We start from the raw sequence: 24287 nt of genomic DNA, 5'->3' as shown, positions 1-24287 counted from the left end.
CTTCTAAGAGCAATATTCTGTTTTCCATTTCATCTAGCTTGCCAGCATTGCTTTCTATTGCTGTCTTCAATTCATTTATTGACTTCTTCATTTCATTCAAAGCCTTTTTCTGACTCTTTCTTAAAGTCTCAATTTCCTTTTTCATTTTCTGTACATTTACTTTTAGCCCTTTCATCATACTGAAGATAGAATTAGGAATTCTCCTTCTTGCAAGTTTGTAGATCAGTATTGGTGATTCCCTATCGTTGTGTTATGGGGATTTATTGTTTCTTCACTGTTCCTTGTTCTCATATTTTCAGAGTTCTCGAGTTTGTATTTCTGTTGTCTTGCATATTCTTCCTTTTTGTATATGAGTTATTGTTGATAGGTGTTGTTCCAAGTTGCTACTGGAAGAAATGGGTCCAGCTGCTGCTCATACTTTAATACTAACTTTTAAGACTGAGTCTACTATCACCCCACTGTTGTTCTATCTGTAGATCATCAATACTGAATTACTCTGGGATTCCTTCTGCCCACTGCTATGGTGGTATTGATGGATTTCAGGTGTTAAGGTCAAATATTCTATCACCACCTTTATAGAGTTGGCTCAGAGGTGTGAGCAGAACAGTTTGTGATCTATGCATTTTTAAACCTTTATGTGCAGGCTGTTGGGTATTTCATTCTAACAGCTGTGGTTAGTTCATATTTAGTGTCTGGTAGTCCTTTCCTCTGGTTCAGTTCTCTGGTCCAATCTTAGCTGTAGAGATTTAGATGTGTTGGCAGATATATACAAGGGGAAATTGTGTTATATTCAATGATGGAGGTGTGTGAGGAGGAGGAGCTGTAGTGAAGGGGTTCAGCAATAGGGTAAGTAGAGGGTATGATCAAGTTGAATAAGAGTTTGAGTGTAGTAAGGTAATATATAGTAGAGGTGAAAGATAGTGAACATATAGGAAGATTCTAGTAGTCAATGTAGAGTAAGTATAGGGATATGAAATGGACTGAATACAAGACAAAGAAAAAATTTGGAGAGAAGAGAGTAGATCAGAAAGAGAGAGAGAACTTGTAAAAGAAATTGGGAGGAGAGCAAAAAAAAAAAAAAAAACCACAGAAAATAAAAAAACAACCAAACAACCAACGACAACAAAAAAATAAAAAAACATATTCTGCAAATATACAAGTGCAAGGCTGTATTGGCCTCTACAGTGTTACTGGGTTTGTGTGGATACTTTCAGTTGTTTAATGTCTACTCCCTATAGTAGTTTCTCGAGCATGTTCCAAGTGCTCCCATTTGCTCAGTTACCTATAGAAGTGATGTCAGTTTGCAGCCCTACTTTTGGGTCTTCTACAATGAGTAGAACCCTGATCTGGTGTCTCTCTCTCAGAGCTGGTACCAAGGACACTGGCGCCTCTCACCACTGCATATTTAAGTCTCCAAGTTCTCCACAGGGCCATTTCTATGCAGTTATTTGGTTTCCCTGGGAATTAAGCCTGTATACTCGTGGGACTTGCACTTTCCTCAAGACTTGGGCCTTGCCTCTCTACCTAAACTGGTGGCAGGTGTCCAGTGTAATCTTGGGTTGATCTCCAGAGACCTTGTTTGGGTACTGACCCTGAGCACTATAAGCCTCTCCCATGCCTCTGTTGTGTTCTATAGCAGCTTCTGACCCAACCTCCTCAGATGTGAACCACTAAATCTCAGATCACAGGGGTTTCTGTGGCTGCTCTGGGTAGTCTCCTGCTGAGAAGCACAGTTAACTTATTATTGAGTATGGCTCTGTTTTTCTAGAAGGCAAAATGTGCTGCTGCAGGTGCAGGTTTCTGGCAGAGCATGTGGACTATCAGGTCTCTGTCATACTTGAAGCAAGGTGCTAATTGCTTAAGATGCTGAAGATCTGCAGCTGCTTGATTCACATCAAGTAATTGGCTTCTTTGCCAGAGGTCTTTTGGGACCACAGTGCCAGCAGACCTGACTTGAAGGGAGAGGCCAAGATTGAGTGGCCTGGTAGCAAAACAGCAGCATTCACCAGGTCAGATGTGTGCATGGACACTTTGCAATCCCCTGTTCTGTCTCCTTGGTTTTATTCTACCGCAGTTCAATTCTTCTTATTTTCCTTCATATCTTTGCTGTTTTGTTTCTCTTGCCAAGGAAATGCCTTCATGGTATCTGAAATCTGTTTGTTACAGAAATTCAGATACATACCACAGTCACCATCTTGATTACTACTCTCTACTTTCTAATAACCTCTCCTTTATACATTTCTTGTACTCATTTTCTTGGGTACAACTTGCATATAGCTTGGTTTGTCCAACCCTTTACAATCTCCATTTTTCCTTAACAGAGTTACATTTGTATTTATAACAAATATATGTGGAATTCTGATGAAGATTTTGATAGTTGCTTACATGCTGTGACATAGTATGGAAAAAGGTTTTGAAGATGTTCTGCAGATCAGTTGTATGCATATTATCTTATCTAGGGCCTGCCCTTTGGAGATTCAGTAAAGATTTACACACCATGGTTGTGTTCTGAGACTTAGCAAAGACAGATGAAAAGATAGCTTCTGGACTCAGCACAGCAGATGTTTAGTACTTCTTGATGACAAACATCAATGCTGCTGGAAATAGTCAACTTCTCTTCCAACTCCGAAGAGTTTTATGCATTATTGGAGAATGGGAATCAGTGTTATCGTTCTCTTTTTACTTCAAACTACCATTATTTGTTGCATTCTGCCACATGCCAGATACCCTTCCAAGTGCTTTGCATGCAGTAGATTATTTAATCCTCACAATATCCTTATGAGGAAGGAAATTTTGTTATTCCTTTTCCAAGGATTGGAAAATTGAGGCAAGAAGGGAAATTTACCAGGGACACACAACCTAAAAATATTAGAGCTTTAGTTTAAACCCAAGAAGAAACTCTGAAGTCCAAGAATTTTGCATATTTTGAAAGGACAGCATAGAAATTGTAGTGTAGATGAGATTTCTTAACTTCATGGCGAATTAGCTCTACCCTCCTGACATCAAATTGGAGCTGCCTTTGAAATCAGTTCTTTCTCCACATATCAGTCATTTAACAGCCTCACACTACTTCTCCTTGGGGACACACACACACACACACACACACACACACACACACATCAACCTGATATGGTCTCATTACTCAATGGTCATTCTATTACAAATTCAAGGAATTGGGTATTTGTGATGTAATTAATATCGTAGGGCTCCCTAATGAAACTTTCAGAAATTAAGATTTACCTGAGACAAATGGGATCATCTACTATAAAAATACACCGTTAATTTCATTTCCTAACTGTGCAGTTCAAACTACTCAATTACAGAAATAATATAGGTAGAAAAAGGAATAGTGTTGATTACCAATGCTTTTCATAAGAGTTGTGGAGCAGTTCATAGCCATAGACAGCTAAGACAACCCTAGGGTTTGATCTTTTTATTTGTTCAATCTCTGCCCTCTGCTCTTCTTACCTATATTTATGTGTGTTTATGTGTGTGTGTGTTTGTGCGTGTGTGTGTGTGTGTGTTTGTGCGTGTGTGTGTGTGTGTGTGTGTGTGTGAGAGAGAGAGAGAGAGAGAGAGAGAGAGAGAGAGAGAGAGAATCTTTATATGTATATGTTACATAGTATTAGAAATGATTTGGCATGTTCTTGTGTCAACAGCCTGCCTTTCTTTCTGCATATCAGGAATGACTTCTTGCCCATCTTTCAGAAAGCCCTTAGGATATAATAAACATGCATTTCTTAGCACTGTAATGTCAGCTACTTAACTAATCTCTTTGTGTCTTAGTTCTCTCAAGTGTAAAAAAGGTATAAACTGTAGCCACTTACTATAGCTATTATGCAGAGGATTAAGTGAGTAAATGCATAAAACTGGCTTGGCCTAGTGCCTGATACAAAGTAAAGATCAAATACACATTATTATTATTATTGTTGTTGTTTTTGTTGAAAAGAACTGGCTTCCCTATGTGATATATCATAAAGATTTTATCAAGGAAACAAAACACACTTAGAGACTTAGAGACATTTAGGATTGGTAGGAAAGCGATGAGGTTTTTTTTTTTTTTTTTGCGGGTCTGGGGATGAGACCCCTTGGGGCATTTGACCTACGAGCTACACCCCCTGCCTTAGTTTTTATTCTTTAATTTGGAACAGGGTCTCCAACATCTCCACACCTGGCTAGGAGATGAGATTTTTAAAATATAATCCCTTATTTAATGGTAGCTAGCATGTATTAATCATACATGAGGCTCTAGGCATTGAACCATGCATGTTATTTACATAATCTCATTTAGTATTAACTACGGACCTGCAAACAAACAACCAAAATATATCACAGATAAATTGTATGGGCCCCTTCTTTAGAAAAAATTGGGCTAGGATTTTTAAACTGCTCCATAAATATGTATTTTTATGTGTTTAATTTAACTAAGCAATAATGCCTCTCACACTTAATATTCATCATCTTAAGTTTCTCTCTGTGTTACAACAATCAAAACAAGACATTATTTCAGTGGTTTCAGCATTCTGAATGTCTTGGACCAGTACCACTGGCTGGGTGGTCGCTGAGGCTTCATGTTATTGCCCAGTATCACAAGAGAATATTCTTACCATATATTGTCAGCCTGGAAATAGACCAAAATTCAAATTTCAAAGTATGATTTCTATTGCATGCATATTGCTTTCATATCATAATAAAGTTAAAAAAATATTAAGTTGAACCATCATAGGTCAGGGATTGTTTATTTATTTTTGGTGCAATTCATGTATTGAAATACTATGGAAAGCTAAATCAAACTAAATAAAATATGCATTTCTTCACATAATTATTCTTTTTTTTGTGTGGTGAGATACCAGTACTTCCAGCAATCAATACAATCAGAAATATTATAAAACTCATATTACCTGTTTTTTTTTTTTCTGGTATTTGGGATTGAACTCCAGGTTATACTTTTTTTAGTTCTTATCCAAATTTTTTCCTTATTTAGTTACTCCATTATTTATATTCCTATACACTCCAGCCATTTATCACATAATTTTAACGTGGTGATTCAAATGGGTTATTATGTTTCATTGTACTTATCTGTTTACATGTCTGAGTAAAAAGAGTATGAGCTCTTTGAGGAAAAAAAACCTTGTCTACACAGTTTTGATGCACAGTGTCTGGTAGACTGTATGAACTAAAGTTGTTGAATAAGAAATAGGATTAAAATATTTAAACACCAAAATTTACAATAATGCCCAACATATATTGCACACACTATTACACATTTTTAAATTTACGTGTAGAATTCCAGATGGTTTCTTACCATATTTAAAATATTTTTTTTTAACTTTAAATGACATTCTGAATAGTATAAAATGTCACACTTATCCATTTTGTGATTATTAGTAGAGTTACTACACTGATCCACAAACACTTTTTTTCCCCATTAGGTGGTACTGAGGGTGGAACCCAGAGGCTTTCCACCTCCGGGCTATACTCATAGACCTATGTTATATGTTTTTATTTGGAAACGGGTTCTCACTAAGTTGCTGAGAGCCTCACTAAGCAGCTGAGGCTGGCTTTGAAGCTGTGCGATCCTCCTGTAACAGCCTCCCAAGTGCAGAGGTTACAAGCGTGCGCCACCACATCCAGCGACAAACTCTTTTTAATAGGCCATTTGTCAAATGTAATTCCAAAGCCAAAAAAAAAAAAAAAAAAAAAAAAAAAAAAAAAACCCAGTACATAATGGAAAGTTTGGAAATTGGAGTCGGGCAGAGACCTGCATTTGGATTTCTTTTCACTACTTGAGTGACTGTGGCTGTTTCTGAACGTGGAATTTGTGTGATGTGGAGATACATAATACTATGCTTAGGGGATTGGTTTAAGGATTGTAGTAATGTAGGTTAAGGGCCTGACACTTAGAAGGTTGATAGGTGTTAGCAATTAACTTCATCTTTCCAGATTTCCTTCCTAAATTGTAAACTAAGTAAAGGTGTTTAACGTTTTTCACACATTCGAGGCCTTTTACAGTCAGAGATATCTGTACCCGTCTCAACTTTAGCAATTCAGAAAGTCCTAATAAGATAATAAAGGCCAACATCTACTTTGCTAGGTCATAAGGAGAGCTAAACCCGAGGGAAGCCCTGGGAGGACCTCCCGCATCCCAGCATGCCCCGCGCGGCGCCAGCAGCTCTTCCCCTCAGTCTCTATGGTAGCACCGGCGCCGGAAACGGCGGTCGCGGCAGCCGTAGAAGTGGAGTGTGGCTTCCAGCTTTCCTGCTGATCTGGGAGGCTTGGTGCCTGCACTGTCGTGATGTCAGAGAAGAAGCAGCCTGTAGACTTGGGTCTCCTAGAGGAGGACGACGAGTTCGAGGAGTTTCCTGCCGAAGGTAACGCGGGGTCCCCGGCCTCCGGGCGGCGAGGACGTGACTCAGGCCTCGGGAGCGGGCGGCGCGGGCGCCGGGGCCTGCTCAGGGGGCCCGGGAAGCGCGAATCCCGCAAGTCCGCACCCCGCGGCCAGCACTCGAGCTCCCCTCTGGCCCGAGACCCCCTAGGAGTCGGCGGCAGGTCCAGGGGCGTCTGCTCGCCCGCCGGGAGGAGCGCGGTGAAGCGGGGCCCCTAACCCGGGCCTGAGATGGTGGGGTCCCCCACCTCATTCGTGTCTGTATGGCGTGCGTTTCCCGTTTTATTTCCCTTTGCTTTAGCAGCAAACTTTTAAACTTTTCCACAATTAAGTTGTTGCCTCTAGTTATGTCAGTGCTGCTGACTCTCAGGGCATTGCAAACGAAACCTGCTAAATAGGATCAGGTGTTGGGTGCTTAATACACGTTATTGCTTTACTTCTTCTCCACTGTTGGTCTCTTCGAACTGACAAGTTTTAGGTTTTATGAGATTTAAAATTCCTGCATTTTTATTAACTTTAAAACTAACGAGAAACTTTAGTTTTCTCATTGTTGGTATTAGTAGCATATGGCTAGTGTTTGGCCGCCCTGTTCTCAGAGAATTAAGTGCTTTGCTTGTAGTAACGTATTCCATTTTTCACAAATATACGAAATAGGGATTGGTACTGTCAATTTTCAGGTAAAGAAACTAAAGCTAGGAACAACGAAGTAAGAGGCCCACTGTCTCATCTCACAACTGCCTAGAAAAGATGCGATTTGAATTGGGACAGATGGCCTGATTGATACCAAAGCTCTTCATTTTAGCTGTATAGCTTGTGCTTGTTAGATTGCTTTGCGAGTTAGGTTTTCAAGAAGTTGTCTGCTTTCTTGGCTATTTGTTGAGTTGGATTCCTAAATGTTTACCTTATAAGAAAAAGGCTTTACTATTCGTAGACTTCCTGAAAGTGAGTGGTAGGAAGGGAATTGTAGTTAATGCCATACACATCTGTTGGTGTCAAGTTATTACCACTTCACCAGAATTGTCTTAAGTTGTATACCCCATTATGATCCCATTGTGCATAAAACCACATAGCTGGAGATTTTATTTTGTATATTTATAGTGTACTCTTTTGTGTAGTGGAAGGAAACATTAGTCTGCATAGTTAAACTCACAAGCCAACTAAAAGCACATTTTTTTTCTTTTATGGAATTCATAACATATTGTGGGGATTGTTCGATTTTTATTTTGGTAGTGAATTTATCTGTTCAGTCTTTTTTTCTTTTCCTCCCAACCTCACTTTCAGGTTGGTTTATAATCCAGCATGGAGCTATGTAATAGGAAGCGAATTGAGGGCAAGATAAAATTCTTTCTTAAACTACATATTTTATATAGCATTTATGCCTTATTATATACAAGGCACACTGTAGTCACTTAATTTACATTATATAGTTCAACATCACCACCCAAAGAATAGGGTCAGAGATTTAAAACAATACAAAACAACAACAACAAAAGTTTGCCAATAAGTGGCTAGGGCAGAATCCGAAAGGTCTTTCTTACCCCCCTTTCGGTGCCTGACCTGTGTTGGGTGATCAGTAAATGCTTATTGAATGAATGAATATCCTTTTTTTTTTCTTTTTTTTGTTGTGTGTGTGTGTGGTTCTGGGGATGGAACCCAAAGGCTTTCTACCTTTGGGCTACACTCCCAGACGTATTTTGTATTTTATTTGGAAACAGGGTCTCACTAAATTGCTGAGAGCCATACTAAGTAGCTGAGGCTGGCTTCGATCCTTTGCGATCCTCCAGTTTCCGCCTCCCAAGTGCGGGGATTACAAGTGTGCACCACCACGCCTGGCATGAATATAAAGTAGTTGGGCCTGGTGTGGTGGTGCAGGCTTGTAATCCCCGGGTTTGGGAGGCGGAGACAGGAGGATCACGCAGGGTAGAACCCAGCGGTGCTGGTTTAAGAGACCTTGTTTCCAGAAATAAAAAAAAAATAAAATAGGTCTGGGAGTGTAGCCCAGAGGTAGAAGGGTTTCCAGGAACCCCAGTACCACCACCAAAAAAAAAAAAAAAAAAAAAGTAGTTGGGAGCTGGGCCTGGTGATGAACACTTGTAATCCCAGCATTAGGGAGGCTGAGACAGGAAGATGGAGGTTCAAGGACAGCATCAGCTATTTAGTGAGGCCCTCTGCAACTTAGTGGGACCTTGTTTCAAAATAAAGAATAAAAAATAGGGTAGGGGGTGTAGCTCAGAGGTCGAATGCCCCTGGGTTCCATCCCCAGACCAGCCAAGGAAAAAAAAAAAAAAGGGCTGGGGATGTAGCTTGGAGATAGAATGCCCCTGGGTTCCATCCCCAGTACTCTTAAGAAGAAACAAATAAAACAAAACTGGGAACTGACTACTCATGGGGATGTAGAGGTAGCTCTACTTGTTGATATACTTGATATACTTGCTATTTTTCAGTAACTTTCACAAGTTTTTGTTGAATGTAGTTTTTCCTTGTTCTCAATTCATGTTTTATGCAGCAGTTTGTTCAAAGTTTTGTAGTTCTATAGTTGAAAAAAACTCATGAAAGTTAAAAGCAAAAGCAAAAGATTCTTTCTGAAGATGCAGGACCCACAGGAGACTGGTTTATTAGCATTGAGTTGTTTACCATTTATTGAACTGCTTATAGAATTGTTGCCTTCAGCTTCAAGTTTGTAGAACCTACTTCATTCAGGGAACTTTCCATTTAAAATGAGTAACAACATTTGACATAGCTTTATTTTGCTTAGTTTTCTCTGTTTCTTCTCTGTTTTATCATTTAGATAGATGTTCCTTAATTTGAATTAGTGAGGTTGTGCTGTATACAAAATCAGATCACTGGGTGAAAACACTAAATTTTTACTAATGAGAATTGTTCTGATATATAACAAAACCAAAAAAAAAAAAAAGAAAAACTAGAATAATACCACCAAAGAACTACTTTTTGAGACAATACATTTTCTTTCATGTTTTATCCTAGTCATGGTTTAGTCTGTGTTGCTGATCAAAAGTGATGCATGGACTAGCCATGTTGGCATTGCTTGGAAGCCTGTTAGAAACATAGCATCTTGTTCATCAACCTTGATGTGTTTAATCAGTCTGACAAGAATCAAAGATCCCTAATCAAGATTTGAAAAGCACTACTTTAAAACAATTTTCAATTTTGAATTTTTTGGTATTCCAGTTTTCAGTTCAGTTATTAATGTTTTGACTTACTCTCAAATTCTTTCCCTTTTGAAAAAAAAATTTGTGTGTATGTGTTTTTATGGTTAAGTGTGCCATTGACAAACTTAACAGAACAAATTAAAAGTGCTCTTATTAATTCAGTTTGTATTCCACATAAGATCTTTCAAATTTTAAAACACTTTGTTGGGTTTCAGGGTTTTTTAGAGAGTAGATGCTGACCACTCTTTAGAGTAACTCATAGTGTAAAGCCTCTCACAGAAAAGGCATTGAAATTGTGTACTCATGGTTTGACTAATGGATTGCCCAACTTTGGGGAGTGTTGTGGCTACATCTCATCCTAGATAACCTATTTAGTAGGATGTCAATTTAGTGATTTTAAAGAAATGAAATTACTTGAAAAAATAAGCTAAGATAATATTTTCATGGAGTCCTCACTGTTTCATCTGATTACTTCTTCATTGTGAAGTATAACATCTGAAATAATTCTATGAAGGTATAAAGGAACAAATGCTTGTTTTCTCCCCCTTCCGTTATTTAGTGTGAATTGTTACATTGCCGGTTCTTCACAATTATTCTAATTGTTGGGATACACTTTTAATATTCTAATTATGTGATATCTGGTCATTAAGCATAAACTGTTAAAAAGTCACATTTAGGAACTTTGTGAAATGCATTCTCCAATTTGATTATTTAAACTGAGTGAGAATAGGCTTTATTAGACATTCAGTCTTGGGCATGATTGATTTTAATGCATTTTTGAAGGCTTTGACGTGGTTAGAATTTTAGAACTGGAGAGCAGCTTAGTATAGAGAATATTTTATTTTTATTCATCATATATTAAGGTTGGTAGTAGAGTGGGGTCTAAACCTGAAGCATTGAATAATTTGTTTGCTTTTCTGAGTACTTTTTAATTCAGTTGTTGAAAGAATTTTAAGATACCTTTGTGTGTGTGTGTGTGTGTGTGTGTGTGTGTGTGTGTGTGTGTGTGGTTTTGGGGATGGAACCCTTTGGCATTCTACCTCTGAGCTAAACCCCCAGCCCTATATATATTTTTTTAATTCTTTATTTTGAAATAGGGTCTCACTGAGTTGCAAAGGGCCTCACTAAGTAGCTGAGGCTGCCACAAACCGAAATCCTCCTGTCTCAGTCTCCCAAATGCTGGGATTACAAGCATGTGCCACCACACCCGGCTAATACCTTTCTTTAACAATTAGAAGTGGATGAGAATAAAAATGGGGGGGGAAAACTAGTGTTTTAGATTCTTTTATTCTCTACTTTCTCTGTCAGTTAGGTGGTTTTGATTTGTTTGATTTTGCTTTGCTTTTTAGAATATTTAAAATGAGTTTTCCTGCAGAGGCAATAGTACTATTAGCACTCTTATAAGAGAGTTCTTTTATACTAAGTGTCCTATAATTTTTCAATAGCTAATAAAACTGCTATATAATCTAAAGAAATCTGTAACAGAATACTACCTACTTCTCCACCCCCAGTTCCCTGGAGGAATTACTGGGTAAGACACTTTTATTGTTCAGAATCTTATCTTTTGAGACAGACAACAGGCTGGGTGATCTCTTAATGCTACCAATAGAATGCTTAACAATGTGGGGCATCTTATAGTAGTAGTCTATTAAATACATGGGGAGTGTTTTGAGATATCTCATTTACTTGAGAGATGGGAATGTGAAAAAACACTGCCAGCATTTAATGGGTAGAAGAAACCAAGAATTTTAAATGTTTTACGCATAGACTGCATAAGGCAGAATTGTCCTAGAAACAGTGGCATTGAGAATCATTTACATGAACATTATATACTAGCTGGACTAAACAATCAACTGAATAATTCTTTAGAATCTTAAATATATAGAAGGTAAACAGGACCAATATTGACTATTTCAGATACCATGGCTAGTCTGTTTATCTAGTAAAATAAGGGGGCTTTGCTGCTAGCTGTTATTAAATGTAAGTGGACATGGAAATATCAAACGTTTAAGTAAGTTACGTGATGTTAAAAATATGGAGGATTCAGGGCACTTAATATTTTAAGGAAAAATATTAGCCTATAGTAGAGTACCTACTGAATGTCTATTGTTGGTAATTATATGAAAGAAGAAAGGTTTTGAACCCCAGGATCAAATAAGCATGATTAATCTAGGATCAGGCCTATGTTCAAAATCTATCATTTATAAACTTTTAGCTTTTCATCTCATGGTAATTCTTTACAACTATATTGTATGGAATAATTGTACATTCGAACATGGGGAATCATCGACTGTCTTGTGTATTCTTTTGATGTGTCCCCATCATTTATTAAGTGTTTCCTAGGATTTTGACACAAAGTGTTCCAAGCTTAACCTTGTACTTCACCTCTCCATCCCTGGAATCAGCCATTTCTCTAAAACAATTACCTTTTAATGGAGAATGATGTTTAGAAAGCAAGATCTTGATTCTAGGTATGTTCATTGCTTTCAAGATACTCCTGCTCCCAGACTTTTCAAGCAGGAGGAAGTACAGAATGTGTGTGTGTGTGTGTGTGTGTGTGTGTGTGTGAGTGTGTGTGTGTGTGTGTGTAAAGCCATGAGTTCAGTAGTTATCTCAATTGCATTTCAGCACAAGGTTCATTCTAGTTTTTTTTCCTTTTCCACATTTGTAACTACCTTCTCCAAAAAATGAGTCTTGGCTACCATTATCTTACATGTATTACCTATTTGGTTATCTTCCTCTTTACCTCGGTTTTACCACCCTTTCTTATGACAAAGAGACCCTCCTTTCACTTGGGGTCAGTATTCTGTGCCAGGCCACATTGTCTCCTCTTCACACTATAGTATGGATAACCTCTTCATCTTCTCTAGGTTCTGACATACCATATACTATGCTTTCCTTCCACAGAAATGTTTTTTGGTTAGCTTGGGCTCTGGAACCAGGTGAACTTTAATTTTTAAAATCTCAAATTGCCTTTGAGATTTAAAAAATAATTTCTAAATGTAAATAAAAATTTTATATTTTTATTCTTAGTTTAACTTTTCGCTCATAAATTATACTAGACATTAAATATTTTAGTCATTGCCAATGAAAACAGAAATTGTGCCATTGTAATTTGAAATGATTTCTTTGAATAAAATTGATCGTTATGTTTTTCCATGAATTATTATCTTCTTAATCCTCCTCAGTGTCTTAATCTGTAATTTATAGCTAATAATGTTAGAGTCATGAAAGGATAATGTGACTGTATAAGTTAGCTTGGACTGCCATAGTAAAATAGTGTGGTCTGTATCACTTAAACAACAAAAAATAATTTTCTTACCTACTTTGGAGTCTGGGAAGATCAATATCAAAAGTATCAGCAGATTCAGTTCCTGGTAAGAGAACTCTTCCTGCCTTTCAGGGGGCTACCATCTTGTAGTGTTCTCTTATGTGCTGGAGCCTGCCGGCAAAAGTACGGGTTCTGAAGAGAGGAGTGAGGATGAAAAGAATTTTATTTAATGGATTTTATTCATAGAATACTTCATTCTCTCATGGAAGGATCGACAGTACACTCCCGGGTTGATATCTCTACTTATCGATCCTGATTTTATCGCTCTCGTCCTATTTATACCGCTCCTGGTCAGCCAACCCTCATGACGTCACCACATATGCGCTTTACGGTCAAACCAATCAATTCCACCTGAGCTTCTCGCAGATGTTGAACTTTCCCTGGCTCCAGACCTTATTGGCTCTGGGCAAAGGACATTCAGAAGTATTCTTAAGGGGGAAAACCTTAAAGGCTCCCCACACTTATACTATGGGTTTGGGGTGGGGAATTCTCTAGTGTCTTCTCACAAGGGCTCTAATCATTTCAAGAGGGCCCTACCTTCATTCCTTTGTCTAATCATAATTACCTCTCAAAGGCCCATCTTCAAATACCATCACACTAGGGATGAGAGCTTCAGCAAATTTTTGAGTGGTATAGACATTCATACCCTACCTATGGTATGTATGTATTGCCTAGCCAGTCTTGGTGGTGCATGCTTGTAATCCCCATGCTTGGGAGGTGGAGACAGGAGGATCGCACAGGTTTGAAGCCAGCCACGCTGGCTTAAGAGACCCTGTTTCCAAAAATAAAAAAGTATAAAATAGGTCTACGAGTGTAGCCCGGGGGTAGAAGGGCTTCCAGGAACCCCAGTACCATCTCCCCCACCCCAAAATAGAATAAAGTGCCTAACAGACTAAGGCACAGTTTGTATTCAGTAAATATTAGTAGTCTTATTTTTCTCCCTCCCCTCATGTACTTAGGAGATTGAATTTTGGATGGTATTTGGTACTTTAAATTTAGAGTTTAAACTATTTCAGACAAATATTTCTATTACTGATTTTGGGTATTTCCAAAATTCAGTTTGTTAAATATGTAGGTGAAAATTCAGTTTGTTAAATATGTAGGTATTTGATAACCTCCAAGTTTGGATTCTGGTGCTTGGGAAGAGGTAGAGTTATTAACAATACAAATTCTTTGAAAAACTATTTGGTTAGCTTTTGGGTGGTTCTTTGGAATGAGCAAGCAATAAGCAATTAAAGTATTGAATTAACTTGGTTGTTAAATATTCCTTATTGAAAGATGTGAACAATAAAAACACTGAGAGGAAAATAAGAATTTCAGAAACAATATATTCTTCTGAAGTATTTAAAATTTACCAAATATCATTTTCTAATTTTGTGCTGTGTTGTAATGTTTGCTAGAAATGGTTGTTGTCTTTATTCTGGAACATGTTGCTCTACTTAACTTCCTCATTTTTCATACTCTTTTGTAGTGATTAGCAGGTAATAAATGATTTTTTCCTTTGATATTTTGTTGTTTCCTACACATCTGGTCCTGCGGGATGCAGAGTATTAGCTACTACTTATCAGTAAGATACATAGTCTAATTGACCACTCATAGCAGCTCTACAGGGTGTATAAGTTTTTGTACCTGAGCTCAGCAAAAAAAAAAATAATAATAATAATAATTTACTGAAAGTCCCAGTTAACTAGAGGCTACCCTGAAGCAAATTTGACTCCTTACTGATACCTAAAGGTATCAAGGAGATAAAAATGAATGCTTTCCATACTTTGTGAAGTTCTTTAGTACTTTGGCAGTCAGTGCCTGTCCTGGGGTGGAACTCCAAGCCCTTCCCTTCCCACCCCCAGTGAAACCAGAGCAACTTTGCTTTTGTTTGTCTTAATTTGTCAGGCTTCTGGGTTAGAGTTCCTTTACTTTCCTTCCTCTTGTGTTTTGGGTGTGGTGAGTGGATTAAACAACTGTAAAGTAGTTCATAAAAAGGGGCACGATATCTAGCTATTTAAAATATGAGGTGCCGGGCGTGGTGGCACACGCTTGTAATCCCTGCACTTGGGAGGCTGAGACAGGAGGATCGCACAGGTTCGAAGCCAGCCTCAGCTACTGAGTGAGGCTCTCAGCAACTTAGTAAGACCCTGTTTCCAAATAAAATATAAAAAAGGTCTGGGAGTATAGCCTGGAGGTAGAAAGCCTCTGGGTTCCACCCCCAGTACCACCAAAAAAAAAAAAAAAAAAAAGAGAGAGAGAGAGAGAGAGAGGTAGCACCATTGGAACCAGTTTTCAAAGGATAGAAATATAAGAAAGGGATTTCCAAAAGTAGGGATAGTAGATGCTTGGAGATGGAAAATAAATGTGCATATGTAATTTGTTTATGACATAGTTGTGAATGCAGGTAGTTAGGAATCTAATCATGGAAAGGTTTAAGCCACATGGCCCATTTGGACTTCATTCTTAAGTAGATGGCAAAGTAGGGTTTTATTTATTTTTTGATTGCTTATTCTGCTAAGACAGTGCTATATGGGCGTTTCCTTTAGGGAATAGACTGCTTAGGCAACATAACTCAGTAGAATTAATTTGAAAAGATAGTGACCACAGTCAGGTGAGCTAATTAGCAAATTGCTGAAATAACTCAGATGAGAACCAAGGGACTGAAATAGGTTATTAATAGGAGTGAAGTGAAGAGAATAATGCCAGAAAAACAAGTGAGGTCAAATTGATGAATGTTAAGCAGCTAGTTTTATATGGTATGTTGGGAACAAGAAGAAATCAGGTTATGATTTTGCCCTTGATATGTCTTGGAATGGGGATGGTGAGGTTCACATTGGCTATCAATTGACTGTAATTTGATGCAGGGTCAGAATGAAGCAGTCATGGTAAGTTTAGGGCAAAGAAAAGAAGAGTAATGGGTTTTGGCAGTTTTATTGAATTAAAGAAAAATAAAATACTCAACAAAGAGAACCAAAAAAGTCAAACCATTTTGTTAGGTGTATATATTTTTAATTAGTGATGAAAATAATTGGATTTGAATTTAACTTTTTTTCCCCCCCAGTACTGCAGATGGAACACAGGAGTGTTCTACCTCCGAGCTACACCCCCTAGCCCTATTTTTTTGAAACGGGGTCTCAGTGAGTTGCAAAGGGCCTCACTAAGTAGTTGAAGCTGCCTGTGAACGGTGATCCTCCTTTCTCATTCTCCCAAATGCTGGTATTACAAGTGTGTACCACCACACCCAGCTCTGAACTTACTACTCTGAATATAAAAATAATTACAAGTGGTTTCACAGGTTATTTTGAATCTCGGTTTCTGAACATTTGTACAAATAACTGAATATCAATGGCCTGGTAGGGATATCATTTATGACTTGCTTTTGCTTATTTACTCTGAAGTTCCCCACTGACAGTTTTGCTTCTATTAGAGAAAATATGGTAGGACAGTGATCCTATGTTAGGTACTGATTGCTTAGCTACCAAATAGACTTTAGATCTTTAGAGTATAGGTACATTTGCATGGGAATATCTTACAGAAATGAAACTTTAAATTTATTTACAGTTAAAGCAGAGAAAATATAAGTTTAGTCAGGTCTCAGAATTACTAAATTTGGCATGGCTTCATTAGGATACTTATAAGTGTGTAATAAAGCTGTTTGCAACTGTTGCTCTTTTACATTATCCCCATGATGGTGAATAGATAGTTTAATATATTTTTCTTCATGTAATGTTCTGCATATACACGGACATTTTTTATTTGAAAGAAATTAGTTTATATTCATGTCACTTTACCTGTTACTGAATGAGTTTGATGCTCCTGACAACTGATATAGAATATTTGCAACTCTGTTTAATATACTGAAAGAATTTCCTCTTTATTGTTATTTAGAGTGGTATACTTAATACCTATAAGAAATTTGGGGATGTATATGGGAAGATGGTGAGGGTTTTTTAAGTTTTGTGAAAACCTTTTTCACATTTAAATATCAAGGTGATACTTAGAGGCATGAAGTATTGATTTTTTTTTAATTTTAAAACTAGTCACAGATGTGATTCTTAACTGGAAAGTGCAGAGAAAACTAGCTTTAGGGCAAAATTTTAAAATTATTAGAAACATATATTAGGCATCTGTTACTGGTTATTTCCAATTTTGTCTTTTTAAAATAGTGTTATTTTTTAAGCCAGTACACATTTGCAGGCCTATACATTGAAGTAAATACAGCTGTGCTTATTTAAATGATTAATTACAATTTTGGCAGTGCATTTAGTGTTGAAGATAAAGTATACATTTTATTTATTTTTTCTTATTTTTATGTAGATCATATTGAAAATGGCATACATTCACACAGTGCTTGGTGCCTCCCCCTCCCCCCACCACTTCCCCTTTCCCCTCTTTCCAACAATAAGTGTCCAGGTTGACCATGCTACATTCATAGTTATACACATATTCAAATGTGCAAATTGCTGAAATAACTCTATTATTCAACCTCAATTAATCAACCTCACCCCTCTTCCTCTCCTACCCTTCCTTTCTAGCTTTGCTGAGGTTTCTCCTCCATTATCTGGAGTCCTTTTTGTATCCCTAATACTCTGTAGTTTGAGCATATTAGAGAAAACATATGTCCCTTCTTTTTCTGTGCTTGGCTGATCTCATTTAACATAATGTTTCCAGGTCTTTCCTTCTTGCAAATGACATGATTTTGTTCTTCTGTTTTATAGTTGAGTAGAATTCCATTGTGTGCATTTCCCATAATTTTGCGATCCATTGATCTGTTGATGGAGACCTAGGTTGGTTCCATATTTTGGCTATTATGAATTGTGCTGCTATGAACATGGGTATGCATATGTTACTGTAGTTTTCTGGTTTCAACTCCTTTGGAAAGATACCCAGGAGTGGTATAGGCAGCTCATATGGTGGATCCATTCCCAGTCTTCTAAGGAATCTCCACACTGATCTCCATAGTGGCTGAACTAGATTGGACTCCCACCAACAGTGTAAAAGATTTCCTCTTTCCCCACATCCTATTATTTGGCTTCTTTATGCTTGCCACTCTGGAATCTCAGTATAGTTTTGATTTGCATCTCCCTGTTGGCTAATGATGTTGAACCTTTTTTTCATGTATCGATTGGCCATTTGTATTTCTTCATGTGTGAAGTGTCTGTTCAATTCATTTGCTCATTTTTTTATTTCATTTTTTTAAGTCTTTTTAAATTTTTTGAAACAGGGTCTCACTGAGTTGCGAAGGGCCTTGCTAAGCTGAGGCTGTCTGCAAACCCTCTAGTCTCTACCTCCCGAATGTTGGGATTACTAGTGTGCACCACCATGCCTAGTCAGTTGCCCATTTTTGATTGGGTTATTTGTTTTGCTAGTGTAGAGTCTTCTGAACTTTCTGTATATTCTGGATATTAGCCCTCCATCAGTTCTCTTTAGGTTCTTGATCTTTGATGAGCAGAAACTTTTTAGTTTGATGCCATCCCACTTGTTAATTCTTGCTTTAATTTCCTGTGCTTTGGAGGTCTTTTTGAGAAAGTTACTACATGTGCCTATATGTTGGAGTGTTGAGCCTATGCCCTCCACTAATAACTTCATAGTCTCTGGTCTAATTTCCAAGTCTTTGATCCATTTTGAGTTGATACCTGTGTATGGTGAGAGGTAAGGATTTAGTTCCATCTTTCTACAAATGGATCGCCAGTTCTAGCACCGTTTGTTGAAAAGGCTGTCTTTAGCGTATGAGTTTGGCCCCTTTGTCAAAAATCAATTGACTATAAGTGTGTGGGTTTGTTTCTGTATCTTCTATTCTGTTCCATTGGTCTGTATGTCTGTTGTGCCAGTACCATGCTGATTTTACTATTGTTGCTCTGTTGTATAATTTGTTTTTTTTTTTTTCCCAGACCTATTTTTACATTTTTATATTTGGAAACAGGGTCTCCTAAGCCAACGCGCGCGGCTGGCTTCGAACCTGTGCGATCCTCCTGTCTCTGCCTCCCAAGCGCGGGGATTACAAGCGTGCACCACCACGCCCGGCGTGTAGTATAATTTGAAGTCAGGGATTGTGATGCCTCCTGCATGGTTCTTATTGCTGAAGATTGCTTTGGCTATTCTAGGTCTTTTCTTTCTCCATATAAAATTAATGACTGAATTTTTTAGGTCTATGAAGAATGTCATTGGTATTTTGAGAGTAATTACATTGAATTTGTAGATCGTTTGGCAGAATGGCTATTTGCTTATATTTATTCTTCCTTGGATTTGATTTTGCCTTATTTTTGGTGTTTATTTTTCTTGCACCTGTTTTAAGTAGAAAAAATAAACATTTATTTACTTGCACAATGTTTTAAGTAGAAAAAATAAACATTTTATTGAACCTGAGTTGAGAATCTATACACATAAATAAGTTCATGGAGTGATAGTGGGATGATAAATTAAGGTGAATGATTGATGCATAAATAAAATCTGGAATACACAACAGGAGCAGGTGGGTGTGAGGTCAGACACATAGGTCTCCACTGGCGACACATCGCAGGTCCTGGGTCAGGAGGCGGAAAAGGTTGAAGGTGACAGAAGCCTCCAGGCAGCTGGGGGACTCCTTCTACTGGGCATCCTGGAGTCTTTGCAGCCAGTGGGATAGGCGGCGACTCTGGGGCCTGAGGCCTGCCTTGGGCTCAGTTGGGGCACAGGCCTGGAGCTGGGAGTGAAGGTGGCGCAATGTGTGAAGGGGCTGTTCCAGGATGTCCCCCAGGGCCAAGTCCATGTGTTCCTTAGGACCTTTAGCGTCATGGCCAGTTCAGCCTGCAGGGCTACAGGGCGCTCCCACACCTGCAGCTGCCTCAGGTCCCAGGCCCTGGGGAAGAGGCGAGTGCTGCACTTGTGGTTCTTCAGCAGGAGCAACTCTTCAAAGGCATTCTTGGCCCTCTTGAAGGCCAGTAGCTCCTGTGGGGACAGAGACTGGAGTTGGGCCATGTGGCAGTTTCTTGCTTCTGGAAGCACCCCAAGGGGCCTGGAGATGGGACCTGCCTGGGTCCCAGTCAGTTTGGCTGTCATCAGCATCAGAAGGAGCATGCAGCCCTCAGCCATGTCCAGCTTCATCTTGGTCTCTGGTCTCTGACAGTGATGGGGATCCAAGTGTGCACTTGAGGCTGGGGTCTCTCCCTCTTTTTTGCTTGGAGTATCTGGCTTCAGTTTGCCCTGGTGGAAGTCAGGATGTCGCTCTGTCCAGATGTGTTCTGATTTCTAGCTGTGTGTGAGGTGGAATAGCTGCCTGAGCTCCATGGTGCAGCTTTTAGCCTGGATCACAGGGCTTTCCCAGCTGATGTAGGAAAAGTGAAAACAATGAAACTGACACTGGCCATGAGGGAAGTCCAGGCTATGGAAAACCAGAAGGTGGGACATGAGCCAGGTGAACAGCTGCAGGGAAAGTCACAGTGAAAGGTAGTCAGGTTTACCTGCTGGAGATGACTACAGAGAGGAGCCTGGGGCTAGGCCTGGTTAGTACTTGGATGGGAGAAAATATTTTGCCCCTTTTACGCAAGCTATTTCTAGACTTACGAGTGCAATTCAAGTGATTAAATAAAATTGCTTAGTTATTTGTATTTTAATTGAAAATTAAAACACATTTCAGAGGTTATTGTAAGATGTCAGCCAAACCCAGCCATTGGAACTGTCACAGCTTTTTTTATGTTATACACTGACTTTATGGAGTTTGAAAAATATTGAAATGTACATATAATAGAAGGATTTCTAAGTGTTGGAAATACTGTATTCTATATTAAATGTTAAACTCTATCGTAATATTTTTACGTAATCTTAGTTAATAAGCATCTTTTGTTTCTCTTATTTGTGTTTTATACTTTTATTGATGCATTATAGTCTCACATCATAGTTTACAGTATAGTGACATACATATAGCACTTGGTGAGCTTTCCCCCAGCTCCTTACCCACTGCCCCCTTCCCTATACAAGATATTGAGATTAACATTGATATTCTCACATATGTACATAATGTCACTGGAAGTGATTTCTTCATTCAATCTCCCTTTTCCTCTATTGGCCAACCCTCCCCAGGACCACTACCATAGCTTCTATGAAGTTTCTCCTCCGTTTTCTTAAGTTCCTCTTATATCCCAGTTACTCCCTAACTTCCACATATGAAAGAAAACATATGATCCTTCACTTATTAGTGACTGGCTAATAGAGGACTAATATGTAGAATATACGAAATACTTAAAAGACTGAACACTAAAAGAAACCCAAACAACCCAATCCAGAAATGGGCAACTGAAGTGAATAGACACTTCACAAAAGAAGAAATACAAATAGCCAATAGATACATGAAAAAATGATCAAGATCATTAGCAATCAGAGAGATGCAAATTCAAATACACCAATTCCATCTAACTAATTAGAATGGAAATCATCAAGAAGTCAAACAACAAGAAATACTGGCAAGGATGCGGGGAAATAGGAACTCTAACACATTGTTAATCAGACTGCAAATTAGTGTAGCTATGGAGATCAGTGTGGTGATTCTTCAGAAAACTGGGAGTGGTCCACTGTGTGATTCAGCTGTACCACTCCTGGGTATCTTTCCAAAGGGACTGAAATCAGAATACTATTATAACATGTGCATACCTGTGTTTTTAGCAGCACAGTTCATAATAGCCAAATTATGGAACCAACTTAGGTGTTCATCAACAGATGAATGGCTTGCAAAATAATATAGGATATGGCTGGGCACAGTGGTGCATACTTGTAATCCCAGAATTTGCGAGGCTTGGACAGCAGGATCGTGGTTCACAGACAGTCTCAGCTACTTAGGCCCTCCACAACTTAGTAAGACCCTGTTTCAAAATAAAGAATTAAAAAATAGGGCAGGGTATTAAGCTCAGAGGTCAAATGCCCCTAGGTTCCATCCTCAGACCCGCAAAATAAATAAATATGTGTGTGTGTGTGTGTGTGTGTGTGTGTGTGTGTGTGTGTGTGTGTGTAATGGAATATGCACACAGTGGAGTCCTATTAGCAATAAAGAACAAAATAATGTTATTTGCAGGAAAAATAAAATATTTAACGCTCCTAAAATTGATGAGCAAGTAATTTCTCAACATGAACATTAATTTTCTTAATGATGCTCTTATTAAACAAAAATGCTTAATATGCTATAACTCAAAAGAAAGTTATTTCTCTGATTCTTCCTCTATTAGAATGGACAATATATAGACTTTAGTGCATCTCACTCCTAGTATTAAGTATTAAAGGTAAGTATATTTATACTGGGTATGGTGCACTCCTATAATCTCAGTATTTGAGAGTCTAAGACAGGAGGATCACAGCCTTAAGTTAGTGATGCCCTCAGCAACTTATTGTGATCCTTTTTCAAACTAAAAAAATAGGGCTTGAGGAGCTCAGGTAGAACATCCCTGACTTCAATCCCTAGTACCACATACACGTGCAAGTATATTCATACTTATGAGATGATTAATGAAGAATTTGGTCCAGCTTTCCATCCTTGTACAATTAATAGTATCATAATTATGGCATACCATATGATACCAAAAAGTACAGAGCTCTTGTCATGAGTTCTTTGTACATATGTTCTTCCTACATCTTTGCCCACACTATTATTTTCTCCCATTAGTGAGCCTATTTCTTTTTCTTAGAACTTTATTTCTACCTTATTTCTTTCCTTTCCTGCCATTAAAATAGTATGAGATAGTTGTTAAAGGAGGGAGAGATGCTTTATCTGTATGCTAGTTGATCATCAGAGGTTCAACTTGATAAACTAAAAATTATACAACTCTTTTTTTTTTTTTTTTTTGGTAGTACTGGGGTTCCTGGAAGCCCTTCTACCTCTGGGCTACACTCCGAGACCTATTTTATACTTCTTTTTTATTTGGAAACAGGATCTCTTAAGCCAGCGCGGCTGGCTTTGAACCTGCGTGATCCTCCTGTCTCTGCCTCCCAAGCGCAGGGATTACAAGCGTGCGCCTCCACGCCTGGCCATACAACTTTTTTTAAAAATAGAGGAAAAAAGACATCATTAAAAGTAGTATCTCCTGTATAATGTTAAGAATTTTTACTTTAAGAATTAGCACTCCATAAAAAATGTTATTGACTCAATTATGCTTATAAGTTGGTGATTCTCTGATGCATTTGGATACAAATTAACATATTTTCCTTGTATTACAAAGAGACATTTGAGTGACATTAGGTCATAACAATATTGAAGTCAACATTTTGAATCAAATCGTAATTAAATGGTTAAAATTTCTTGGGGCCTTGTAACTTTCTGGAAATGCAGTTGCTTCAAAAAGACAAGGCTCTATGGTATCTTTTAAAGACAAGGCTAAATAGAAAATTATCTAATATTTTATTTTTATAGCTTGAATTTTTTGACACATGCCCCCCCCCCTTAGGGACCAGTGCTATAAACTACTTAGTTTAACAAATTTAGGAAGCTATTTGGTTGGAAGTAGTTTGTGCCGAATAGACTAGGAGTGGTCATGTCTTAGAATTTTAGAACAGTTCCATAACAACTTACATCAGTCCCTTTACTCAAAAAACTAGTATATAATCTTTATAAAACCTTTTTTTTTTTTAAAGATCAAACTCCTTTGCTATCTTTATAAAGACTTCCTATTTCTAGGCTGAACCCAGTAGCTATTTAAAGCCTGGGCTTGAGATTGGAGAATAGTGGTAGAAAAAATTAATAAAATACTTTCTTGTAAGGCAGTCTTCTTCATCTCTTTTCTAATAGTGGTAATGGTGATGGTTTTCAACAAAAAGGAATGTAATAAAGTGATCTTTAGGTCCTTTGCTGTCTCCAAAAATAAGCAATATTTAAATAATCCTCTCTTGGACATTATACAAAAACTTGAAATATAAAACTGAACTTTGTATAACATAGTTTAATAGTGTTGTTTTATGTGAATTTTTAATACAAGAAACCTTTATTGTTATTAAAATTAAAAACAAAAATTCCGAAACTGACCAATAGATTATTGATGTACAGCAATAGATTATAGTATGACTGGAGGGAGTGGAGAAATATGAGGAATAATATTATAATCAATGCTTATTTGCAACAGGTTTAGTTCTATAACAAGTTGGAATACAAGAATCTAGATTTTTATGAGATAAATTTGAGATTATTTGAAGTACTTTATTCAATTTTAACTTCAAGAATTAAAATCATCATGTTCATTTGTGGTGATTTAGTGTTCCAAATGAATTTGTCTACTGTCCAAAATGAGATTCCTTTTTATTTTAAAATTTAATCTTAGGCTATACCCCATACCACCTTTACTTACCAGTCCTCTCATGTGTACTTTAATAAAAGGACAGGAGAAAAGATCATGGCAATAGTACATGAAGGGAATAATCTCTCCAAAATTGATGTAGTGGCAATAAGAATATGGGAGAGATG

At 37.8% G+C, this 24287-nt stretch overlaps 1 protein-coding gene and 1 pseudogene across 2 annotated transcripts in view; one reads left to right on the top strand and one right to left on the bottom strand.

The window, feature by feature from the left end:
• Positions 1-6295: 6295 nt before the first annotated feature.
• SEM1 (SEM1 26S proteasome subunit) overlaps positions 6296-24287 on the top strand; it is a gene marked incomplete at both ends in the record, with an annotated part of 30344 nt that continues 12352 nt past the window's right edge. The window contains one exon of the mRNA XM_080701561.1: positions 6296-6371. Coding sequence (XP_080557687.1) covers positions 6296-6371 — 76 coding nt within the window. The remainder of the gene's footprint in view (positions 6372-24287) is intronic.
• Positions 19356-19954, bottom strand: LOC308267052 (interferon lambda-3-like; annotated as a pseudogene). Its single transcript has one exon. The product of its transcript is annotated as an interferon lambda-3-like (transcript).

This window comes from Muscardinus avellanarius (genome assembly GCF_963383645.1).
Source record: "Muscardinus avellanarius genome assembly, chromosome: 9".
In the NCBI taxonomy this organism is placed as follows: domain Eukaryota; kingdom Metazoa; phylum Chordata; class Mammalia; order Rodentia; family Gliridae; genus Muscardinus; species Muscardinus avellanarius.
This window is presented reverse-complemented; position numbering and strand designations above follow the sequence as displayed.